This window comes from Ursus americanus, chromosome 6, assembly GCF_024610735.1.
Source record: "Ursus americanus isolate L20-20 chromosome 6, mUrsAme1.1.p, whole genome shotgun sequence".
NCBI lineage: Eukaryota > Metazoa > Chordata > Mammalia > Carnivora > Ursidae > Ursus > Ursus americanus.
In genome coordinates this window covers 63,982,232-63,994,514 of record NC_142132.1, presented here as the reverse complement: position 1 = coordinate 63,994,514, position 12,283 = coordinate 63,982,232, and the positions used below count along the sequence as shown (strand labels likewise).

The 12,283-nt window shown below is 36.0% G+C and overlaps 1 protein-coding gene across 1 annotated transcript in view; it reads left to right on the top strand.

The window, feature by feature from the left end:
• The first annotated feature begins 930 nt into the window (after positions 1-930).
• Positions 931-12,283, top strand: part of PHYHIPL (phytanoyl-CoA 2-hydroxylase interacting protein like) — a 74,002-nt gene continuing 62,649 nt past the window's right edge. The window contains exon 1 of the mRNA XM_045783674.2: positions 931-1,336. Coding sequence (XP_045639630.1) covers positions 1,231-1,336 — 106 coding nt within the window. The 5' untranslated portion in view covers positions 931-1,230. The remainder of the gene's footprint in view (positions 1,337-12,283) is intronic.

Here is a 12,283-nt window from a genome sequence, read left to right as displayed (position 1 = left end):
AATGGCAATCGAGGTCAATAGGCTGTGACCTATATCTGCCTATTTTTAAAAACATTTTCACCTCCACTAAGTGCATTGTAGAATATTAAGTGTCATTAAAAAGAATGGGCGAATTAAAAAGTTGAGGAAGCACATTTTTCATTAGAAAAGGATCTTTCATACCCATGAAGTCAGGTACTGTTTTTCCCCCCTTCGCTGGTGCCCAGAACAGTGCCCCACACAGAGTAAACATTTAATATTTATATGTTGAATGAATGAATGAATGAATGAATGACGCAAACTAGGCTGCGAAGGCTGAATGATTAGTGGCTGTCAGCCCGAAGCGCACGTGCTGCTTTTCCAGCAGGCTGGCTGGCATCTCCTCATTCCCTCACCTTTGTGGCAGTTCTGAATTCCCATGTTTGCCCCTCCTTCAGGTTGACCAAAATTCTGTCCGTACACCCTGCCACTCCTCAATCAATCCACTCATCTCTCACAGAGACGCAGCTGTTTCCGAGGAATGCCTGGCTGAGCAAGCAGGGCCGGGAGGGGAGTAGCGCGAGACCTTGACGGGTAGGCAAGCCCAGGGGCTCGGACACAAGGCTACAAAGGATCTGAACCCATATTTTTTCAGTCCTTCATAAAAACCAATCTGCTTCTTCTCACCTCCCCGTGCAGACTCCCCAGTGCCAACCTGGGTCCCGCTGACCCTGTGACGAGGGAAAGGACGCCAAACAACCCTCACCAGAAGAGAGGGCGACGCCAGCGCTCCACACCCCCAACCGCTCGCGGTTTCCGGGAGCTCAGGCTGTCCGACACTTTGCGCGGGGGTTGCGAGGGCTGAGGCGCGAGGGCAGCAGGGGGCGCGTGCGCGTGGAAGGGCGGGGAAGAAGGAGCGCCGCGCGCCAGCAGGTGGGCGCGTCCTCTCACGCGCGTGCGCGCGCCGCGCCTTCTCCCTCACGTTCCCCGCGCGACGCTTCCCCTCCCCGCCGGGAGCGCGCGCCTCCTGCTCTCGCGCCAGGTCCTTCTCGGTCTCTCCGAAGCTCACACTCCCCGGAGCTCCTGCCACGGCCGTCGCCTCAGCCGCGGCTCTCTAGCGCGGAGGCTCAGCCTCGGCCCCTCGGAACCGCGTCCCAGGCCTCCTGTCCCCCTTCTTCCGCCACTCCCTACCCTTTCCCGCCCTTCTCTCCCACCCGTCCACGGAGAGAGCCTGGATACGAAGCAGGCGGGCTTGAGAAGGGAGTTGGAAAAATGGAGGTGCCGCGTCTGGATCATACCCTCAACAGCCCCACCAGCCCCTGTGAGGAGGTGATCAAAAACCTCAGCCTGGAGGCCATTCAGCTGTGCGACCGGGACGGTAAGAGCGACGGGGGCTGTGAGGAAAGGGGCCGAGCCCGCGGCCAGGCACCGCGGCCGCCCCGACTCTGCCGACCCTGCTCGCCCGGGCATCAGGGTCTTTTGTTGTTCCCCCCATACAAATAAACACAGGTGGAGCTCCTCTCCGCTCATCCGCCCTCCCCTCAGACGCTAGAAACAAAAGGACCCCAGGGCTCGCTTGTTGGCGTGGAAAGTCGCGTTAGTCTCTGGCCGCGGCGCCCCTCGCGGTCCTCGCCGGCTTGGCCCCGAGCGGAGGAGCTGCCCGGGCGAGGGCGCCGTTCCCGCCCGCCGCTCTTGCCCCGGACGAGGCGTTTCCGATCGTGCCGCAGTCCGGGTTTCCAGGGTCTACCCGAACCGAAGGGGCAATGCCCTCTGGGAGTTTCTAGTACCCCTTCCTTCCCCTCTCCACCAGCGCACGCTAGTTAGCATTCTCAGCCCAGAAACTTATCATTTCCTTTTTTAAACCTCCCCTCTTAAGACCCCCCAAATTCATTAGTTTTTTTATCCTCTCAAATAGGGTTTTGACGGTTTTTTTCAGAGAAGGGGCGCGGGGGGGAAAAGTGCGTTTCAGCACCAAGGACAGCCACAGGCTTCGTGTTTGGGGCTGTGATTCAGAAACTGTCAAAAATCTGTGAAGAAGTGGCCTAATATATCTGCTGTAGTACAGAATATGTGGCGAGTACTCACCATTGTGTCTTGATGTTATATAGCTTATTCTATTGTTAAAGTTGGCAGTCTCCTAAAGAAGGAAGTGATTGAACACAGGTTTGACCGTGAAAGAGATAAGCTAGTACTGTGTGCAGTACGAGTAGCTTGTAGTGCTTCTGTGTTATTTGGAGTAAAGAGTCAGTGCTATTTCAGTGATGTGGAATAAAACTTCATTTGTAAAAGAGTCATCTGATTAGTAGTTGATTGGCCAAATAAATGTAAAATTGAACATCTGACGAAGGAAAAACAATTTGCATGTTGTTAAGATGACCGGGAATACTTTGGCTATAAATGGAATCAGTGATTAACAGTGTATGGAGACGATGATTTAAAAATATTTTTTAGCCAAGGTTATGTAGAAATACTAGTGTGTTCACAATAAGGCCATAAAATTTATTAGTATATTATCCAAACAGAGGGCAGAGGTCTTGTTTCTAAAGTCATTTAAATGATAACTTGGTTAGGCGTTGCTATACAGTATAGTTTAGGTCAACTGCACACTGAATTTCTGTTTACTAATAAATTTAGGACACAGAATAATTGACCTTTGAAGCCAAAGCCACTTTAAGTAATTTCTGGAAAAGGTATAGTATTGATAAAAAAAGCTGTTTATAATTCCTTTATCCTTAGGTCACCATAGTAATAGGTGCACATATTTATGGCATCTAAAAAAAAAGTAATCGTTTGGCATTCCATATATAAACTTGCATTATTAGACTAGAGAGATTATTTTTAATATATCACGTAGGAAATCGTATGGGTTTTAGTTTATGCTTTTGTGAGATGACTTTTTCTGGTGTTACCATTATAAATGTTTTGATTTTCCTAGATTGGTTTGACAGAAAACCAAGAATCTAGTAAAAGTAGATTTCATTTTCATTTACTTCAGTGATTTATCAAAAGCTTATTACTGTAGTTATTGGAAATAGGTGATTCGTAGTTACTCCTCAGAACCCCGTGATCTTAATACTTAAAATTGCACTTACCACATTTTCAAAGATATTAGGGAAAATAAAGTTGTTTTTCCTTTTTATGAAGTTTACAGAATTAACAGTAACAAAAACGAGCACTGCATTTATGTGGTCTCTTCTTGTAGAGTAGTAGCTATTTTGTCTTGGTAATATTTTTTAGTTGTTTCAGTTCACATTAGGAATCCTGCAAAATGAAGAAATTATGTAACATTTAATAGTGGGTGCTGGCACTTAGCAATATCTGTGAAAATTACTTATTTGCAGACTTCTAATGATTCAACATAGATTAATAGGGTTTCATTTTATAAAATATATCTACAAAGAGCTAACTCCTATTAAAAGTATGTAAAAATTAGGAATAGCTTGTGTAGAGATGTTATTAAATGTCTGACTTTTTATTTTGTGACTCTACATGTCAATTCCAAAATATATAGGTTTTATTTTTTTTTTGCAGAACAATTTAGAAATGTAGCATTAAGTTTGTCAAGCAGACCTTATTTATCATAATCTTATATTGAGAAATATTCAGCTAGATATTATTTACTCCCTTCATTTCCTCTCAGGTCACATTATTTTACTTCTGTAAATATATAACAGAAAGTTAGGATGTGGCAGAAGATCTGTTATATGCTTGAGTACATAAAAAGTGCTAAATTTTCATGATTTTATGGTCATAGAAATGCATTTATTTTGTTTGCTCTTTACTTTATTCGATTAATCGGGTATTGGAAAAATATGAGCGCAAATTTCCGGGAAGTAGATAAAATAAAATAGGAGAAAATATAATATTGTTGTTAAATATATGTTTTCTTTTACTCTTTCCACTTATAGATGTTTTTAATTTTATAATGTTTTATATATTTCATCAACTAAGAGTTATAGCTGCTGGTAAACTGTATGTCTTTCTTATGTTTCCTTGGCTCTTGTATGTTTTTTTTTTTCACTTGCTGTTTTCTTATAAATTAATCCATTTACATAATTAGCAATAATTCACAGTGTTTCCTTTTTTTCATAGTTCTCCAAGTATTTAACAGTTGGAGGAATTTGGAATAGAATCCAAGCGGTCATATAATTGGATTTTTTAATTAAGAGGGTTCTTCTACACACATGTTATTTCATATGTACTTTTATCCTAGGCATGTGTGCTTTAGTTGCTAGTATATGGTCTCTGCCTACGTGTTACTTGTAGTTCAAAATGAGGATTCTGGATAGACTTCTATTAGGAAACCTCTGAAGATGTGCTGTAGATCTAGTACTTTCTGTGATATCTGTTTCAAGTAGCAGAGTATTTCTGTTCTTCCATCTCTGCTGTGTATCCTCAAGTTGCATATATGATCTACTTTAATTGTAGATTTTCCAAAGAAGTTTAAGGAAAAAAAAAAAACATTAATTGCTCATCGGGAAGCATTGATAATACGGGAACCCATTTCCAGTTTGTTTCTTCATATAGACACTTCAGACCGTAATTGACCTGTGACAAGACAGAACAGCACCCAACCCCACACACAGAATTCTACATTACTTCTATTTCTCTTCATTTTTCTTAAAATCATATATAGCTTTCTTGATATATAAAGCTTTCTTGATATATTTCTTGATATATAAAGCTTTCTTTCCTTGCTGAAAGGGAAAGATTTATGTATATGTTGTTTTACATGCATCCAAGCTCCCTGCACTCTTGTTATAGTAGCACGGAAGAAAATACAAAATTAATTTGTTGTATAGCACTTAAATCCACCCCCAAGGCTTCCTGCGTTTAACAAGTATTATTACCATGATTATTTTATGACTGCCTAGATACGATTTATGGAATTTATGATGCTACTCAGCAAGGGAATACATTTTAAGGAAATTGCAGAGAGAACCTGACAGATTTCCGTGTCTTTGTGTCTAACAGTAGTTTTATGAGGGAAAAGAAAAAAAGGTTTTCTCTTTTTTACATATTTAAAAAAGATAAATTCCTTTTAATTTTGACTTTGTCATATCTACTTAAATTATAAATCAGTTGTGACTTTTTTACGCTTATTGATATGTGAATTAAACAAATTTTAACTTTGGAAATGTAACAGAAATGCTTACTAGTTGGCACAGTGCTGTATTAGATATATTACGTTAGGCAAATTACTTAACCTGTTTTTAGCTTTAAGCTTTCTCATGTAAAATGGGTATAATAATGTCAATCCTGTAGGATTTTTAAAATAATTACATGAAGTATTTTCTATCATTTCTTATAATTCTTGACACAAAATAGAGAATAATTATTGTAAATGGACTGTTATTCTCCACATACCTTCTTGAGTTCATTACTGTTTTTTATTTCTTTTTTTTTTTTTTTTGTCCAATGTTTAGATCTTTGTTTTTCATTTCAGTTGTGTTTTGTTTACTTAGTAAATCCTTCTTATGTCACTTCAACTTCATCAGTAGACAATGGAAACTGTAAATTCTGAATTAAAAAAAATAGTTAACTTTAAAACCACAGTTACAGTCTCTATCTTTTGCTTATATTTATCTATCCCATCAGTAATACCCTTGTCAGCCTTAATCCTAAAAGCTCTTTTCAGCTTCTACTTCAAACCTGCTGTTTGGTGCATTTCATGTGCCTTGTGACCTTGATATCTGCTTTGGGTGGGCATTTGTATCAGAACCTTCTGTTCTTGATTTAACATTTTTTTTCTTTATGATTTTTTTTCTAAGGATTGATATGTACCAGCACATGTGACCTCAGGATACATTTCTTTGACCCAGATATGACTATAAAGATGCTGTAAATTTTTACTTAGTGAGTATGGAACACAACAAAAATAAAAGAAAAACTCAAACAAACAAAAAGCTTTAAAGTCATCAGATTATGTTAAACCAATTCATATTCTTGGTAGGGGTTCTAATTCATTCCCAGAGAAGATGAAGTTATTAGAGTAAAAGTCACATCAAAGGATATGTGACCAGACTCCCTCCAGTGGTAGAATAACTGATAATAAGTAGTAACACTGGCAACTTGCTTCGTTGCCTAGGTAAGCCAGTCAGAAATTCACTCTATAGAACACTATCTAGACAACTTCTAAGTTACTTGGTTTCTCACTGCTGATATTCCCCCTCAAGTAGGCCCAATCGTGATCTTTCCTTAACTTTATGTGAGTATAGTTAACTGATTATTTTTATATATTATCTTGGACTTCAGAGATAACAGCAGCTCTATCAATTTGTGCAGTAAGGATAATCCTTCTAGTTTCTGATTTTCCTTCTGTGCCCTGAGTAAGTGCATTTTAGTTTTTCCTTACAGCATTTGCCTCTTTCTTGGGTTTATTTTCCACTTCTGTTAAATTTCTCTGTGAGAATCTTTTTACTGTTATTTAAATTCTGTTTTTACTATTTTAAAGCATTTGCCTTACTCTTTACTACCTGTTAACATATTTTATTATTACACAGTGGTTAAATTGTCTTTTTAAGCAGTCTATATTTTATACACATACATATGAAAAGTAAAATCAGTATTTGTGGAAGACTTCTAGTAGAAACGTATAGTAGCACTGAAGAGTTTTCAACAGGAAAAAATGGGTAGGCAGTATCAACATGTTCTGTTTATGGAAAGATAATGAGTGGCAAGCATGTAAAAGAAATCCAAAAATAATTACAAACTTTGTGATTGAATTTTCAAGCAATATGAAAAGTGATAAGGAGTAATTTTAGGATTTTAAGTCTGGGAAATCAGAAATAAAGTAAAAAAAAAAACATTTATATTAAGACATTTGGAATCTGACAGTAAAAGACTTCCTTGGAAACTGAAACATTTAGCAATTCCTCTTACGTTCTGGGGAAAAGAGTTCTAGAATGATAAAGAGAATTGTTTATAGAACTATATATTCCACTGGGGATATTAGAACTTGAGTGGAAAAGGGAGGATTAGGGTTTGACTTCAGTTTTAGAGTGATTAGCTTCTGATCAGCTTTGTATCTCACCCCTTAAAGGAAAGGAGTGATTACGTGCTGGAGAAGGCCAGCTTTGAACCCTAAAGATGAAATAAATCTACGTTCAGGTTTGTTAAAAAAAGGTAGACAAGATCTCAGGATTTTGAAGTTATTGCATAGATGTTGGTTGAACAAAAAGCATCATAACTCCAAAGTTCAGTAGGTTCATAGTACATTTTAAAAGGGCTTTTCTGTGGAGATTTTTGCTTATTATATGCTGTTTGTTGTAGTGGTTGTGGCAACTAGTGTAAATAAATCTGTCTTTTTGTTTTCTATAGCCTGTGGGAGTGTTGCTATCTAATAATAGTATGAAAAGCTTATAGCTCTCCTAGACATATGCCATTAAAGACAAAGCACAAAAATTTTTTCAATATACTTACTTCAATTTTCTTGAAAAATAGTCTTTTCTTTTATAAACTTGCATGTTGGTGAATCTGTCAGTTTTTAAAATTTTAAAATTGATGATAAATGCAAACAAGAATGACAATTTTTTAGTATTACTAAATGATAGGTTCTTAATGATTGATTTTATAGTTATACCTATAGAAGAGACATCAGCAAGTTACAGTCCTTGGGCCAAATTGAAAACCTACTGCCAGTTTTTCTAAGTAAAATTTTATTGGAACAGAACCATGACCATTTGTTTATATATTGTCTGTAGCTGCTTTCTTGCTACAAAGTCTGAGTAGCTGTGACAGTAGACCATATAGCTTACAAACCTTAAAATATTTATTATCTGGTCTCTTACAGGAAGCGTTTGCCAACTTCTATTGTAAAGGATTGAGAAAATAAATTAATCTTTACTAAAGATTAATAAATTAATCTTGAAAATATTGAAAGAAGAGTTTCTGAAAAAATTGTATAATCATTCTGTTTCTATATATTACTGGGTTTTGAGATACTGCAGGTCAGGCAGAGAGCTGTAGAAAGCTGGCTAGCTCTGTATGGAGTCAGTCAAAGATACCTTTGGGTCTGATAGGCAGTGAAAGAAACACGCCCTGATTTTTAACTTAAAATCTAGTCTTCATATAAATAACTTTAGAAAGAAATAATAGTTATGCATTAGTATTTCCAGATACAGTTATAATTCTATCAATAGATAGGTTTTAAAGTGTCAAAGATGATGATGTGAACTTTGAGAAATATGGGTAGTTATGATACATATTACAACAATTTGTGTATATATCATATTCTTCCTTGTAAACCAAATTCTCATTGAAAAAGAGTCAAGGTTGTTCTTTTTTTTTGAGTCAAGTCTTATCTTTCTGTCTTCCATAGTCTAATGTAGTGCTTCTCAATCTATCTGTATTTTGCTTTTTTTCAATATTTAATCTGTCACTGGCTGATACTTCACAAAAATATAATAAAATGAATAATGAGAAAAATGAATTTTAAAAGATCCTAAAAGATTCAACAAACATGAAAATCTCTGTCAAATTCCTATAAAAAGTTTCCAAATTCTTAATTCTAATTTTTATATTATCTCACCAGAGCCTGGTAGTTTGCCGACCAAACTTTGAGTATAATGGCTGGAAGATAGTGCCATTCTATTTTTATTCAGTAATTAATTTTTAGGTACTAAACTTAATCAGTTTGATTGGGTTTTTTTTTTTTTGCTTTTTTACTTGCATGTAATTTTTCTATTTATTAATGCATGTATTCCAACTTTAGGGTCTGTGTTAAGAACAGGAAAAAAAAAAGGATCCAAGAATGAATGTAACTTAGATCATTACATTTAAAGGATTTGCTGGCATTTAGGGAGACAATAAATTTAAATAGATAAATATAATAACGTGATAATATTATAATACAGTGTAGAAGAGAAAGTAGTTAATTCTGTCTTAAGTCTCTCGATGGCTTTACAGAGGAAGCAACATTTTTTTCTGTATATTAAAAGAAAAAGAAAAATTTGCCAGGAGAACTGGGATAAGGGCATTTCTGGTTGAGATAAGAGCATATATAAAAGCATAAAATCATGCATGTTCTAGCAATACATAGTATTTAGTATTGATGGAAAAAAGGTGTTCCTTGTGGGAAAATAAGCTGAAATCTAGTTAGGGCTAACTAGTTTATGCCATGATTAGGAGTTTGGATTTATCTTGTTTGGATTTATCTTGTTTTAATCTTGTTAATAGATTTCAAACTTTCTAATTTTTAGAGAACCTTGTGTTTATTTATTTTATTTTTTTAAATTTTTTTGAGAACCTTGTTTTTATTATTTTTTTATTATTATTATTTTTAAAGATTTTATTTATTTATTTGACAGAGAGAGACAGCCAGCGAGAGAGGGAACACAAGCAGGGGGAGTGGGAGAGGAAGAAGCAGGCTCCCAGTGGAGGAGCCTGATGTGGGGCTCGATCCCAGAAGGCTGGGATCACGCCCCAAGCGAAGGCAGACGCTTAGCGACTGTGCCACCCAGGCGCCCCGAGAACCTTGTTTTTATTTTTTATTTTTTTTTTTTTTAAAGATTTTTTTTTTTTTTTTTTTTATTTATTTGACAGAGATAGAGACAGCCAGCGAGAGAGGGAACACAAGCAGGGGGAGTGGGAGAGGAAGAAGCAGGCTCATACCAGAAGAGCCTGATGTGGGGCTCGATTCCAGATCGCCGGGATCACGCCCTGAGCCGAAGGCAGACGCTTAACCGCTGTGCCACCCAGGCGCCCCGAGAACCTTGTTTTTAAAACATTTTGCAAACCTCTAACAAGTAAAAGTAGCTTTTAATTAGTGTACATCTATCCTGTAATTTCAAACTTAACAGCATTTTTCCAGTAAAGTCAGTCAATGAATACAGTGAGGAATTAAAATCAGCGGTTATACTTGAAGTTGCTATTTTATATCAGCCTCAACCTCTACTTTATTTCTGTATTTTATTTTTATTGTATTATGCCTAGGAAATTCCGGTTCACACAAATAAGTAGTGACAATTGCTAATGTTTTTAATTAAGCTCATTTTGCTTTCTCAGGATACTCTTCGAATAAACTGATTTAGACTTAAATAGAAATAGTAAGATTTTCTTTTTCAAGTTGAATCAAAGAGTAAGTATTCCTTTTGGAGGGAGGTGATGGACTCTGTTCATCAGTCATTTCTTTTTTTTCATTGTTCAGTGAGAAAATAATGTATCTTGTAATATTCTGAGGTATCTTTTGGTAACTTTTTTTTAAAGCTCATACCTTTGTGCTGATTGCTTAAAATTTCAGAGCAGTTAAATTTATTTTACTTGCATGATTAATCTTGACTCTAAGGATCAGTTTCATTACTGACAATTTATCTGCATTTATAAGCTTGGTAACATTGTGACTATATTATCAAATTGAGTTTCTTCAGCTTATTAAAGAGCTAGATAATCAAATTAATTTGCCTATTATATTTGAAAGATGTTTATCACAGGGTTTTTTCCTTTTCTATTGAAGTATAGTTGATACACAATGTTACAGTAGTTTCAGGTGAACAACATAGTGATTCCAAAACTCTTTGCTTTATGCTATGCTCACCACAAACGTACCTACCATCTGTCACCATACAATGCTATTATAATACCGTTGACTGTATACTCTTTGCTGTACCTTTCATACCCGTGACATTCATTTCATAACTGGAATCCTGTACCTCCCACTCCCCTTACCCATTTTGCCTGTTCCTACACTCTCCTCCCCTCTGGCAGCCATCAGTTCTCTGTATTTGTTGTTCTGTTTCTGCTTTTTGTTCGTTTATTCGTTTTGTTTTTTAAATTCCGCGTATAAGTAAAATCATATAGTATTTGCCTTTCTCTGATTTACTTCACTGAGTATTATATCCTCTAGGTTCATCCATGGTGTAGCAAATGGCAAGATCTCTTTTTTTTATGGCTGAGTAATATTCATATGTATATATCACATCTTTGCCCATTCATCTATTGATTGACACTTAGGTTGCTTCCGTATCTTGTCTATTATAAATAATGCTACAATAAACATAGGTGTGCATATATCTTTGAGACAGTGTTTTTGCTTTCTTTGGGTAAATATCCAGTGGTGGAATTACTGGATTGTATGGTATTTCTATTTTAAATCTTTATCAAAGTGTTTTTATATTAATAAAGTATTTCTTGTTTCTTTTGAAGCATTTATATCTTTTTTCGGGATAGCTGCCAAAGTTTGATATGAAAAATGAATTTTGAAATTTTCCATTCATGGTATTATAATTAGCTCAAAAAAACCCCATTCAACTTAAATGTTGGTCTATATATGATTACTTAAAACTATTTTGAAATATCTTAATATCCAGTTCTTACTGGGGGAAAATTATGACTTAATGAAGCTGGCAATAGCTTTTATAGGAGCTACCACTCCTGAAATTTAAAAAATTTTTTCCACTTTCCTTAATATAGTTATCTCAGTATTTCTGACAATTAGTTAATGATGAGTTAAAAAAACTTAGACATTAAAATTTTCTTCTCCACTGTGTGTTGTTTTATCATTCTTAAATTTATCTGTTTGAAAAACTTCTACAAAAGTAAATGGAGAAATCTGTCACATTCATATTCTCATCCACTTAAATTGGAAGGATTTTACATAGTCTCAACATTTGAATTAATTACCTATCTGTGATGGGTAATTTTTATTTTTATTTTCAGACATGTACCAATGTTTTATTTCAGTTTTTTGATAACAGTTTACTAATTTAACATATTTGTTGCAATGTCAGAAATGTCAGAAAAGAGCTAAAGTAGAAATCTTTTGGCTGTGATTAAACTGGAAGTGAGAGATACAAGAAATGAACTGTTGCTCAATTTGCTAAATTGGGAGCTGGGTGTATTTTGACCAGTAAATAAAGTTTGTTGGTTGGAGGGAATGTGAAGAAATAGCCTTGATAACAAGCTATTAAATAAAGCCTTTTCTGAACAAATTAGGTTTCCGATGCCTGTGCAACACCTAGATGGAAATGACCAAAAGACTGTTAGAAATGTCCATCTGTGTCTCAAACAGGGACTTTGAGGATAAAGATGGTTTTCTGGGTTTTTGTTTCTCCTTTGTCCAGTTTTCTTTACTTCATCCTCTAGTCAGTCCTTTAGACCCATGTCAAATTGTTGAACTGCTCATTAGAGTTAAATAAATTTGAATGCTGGTCTCTTTTATTTGTGGTGTCTAAAAAGAGCATTTGAAAATTAATTACTTTTGATATAATTAAATTTGGCTTGGGTGTGGTTATTTGAGGCAATTAACATGGAAGAAATACAATTGGCCTAAACTCTGTACTTGATAAATTTCTCCCCCTTATTTTGACTAGAGAGGGAATTAAGTGTA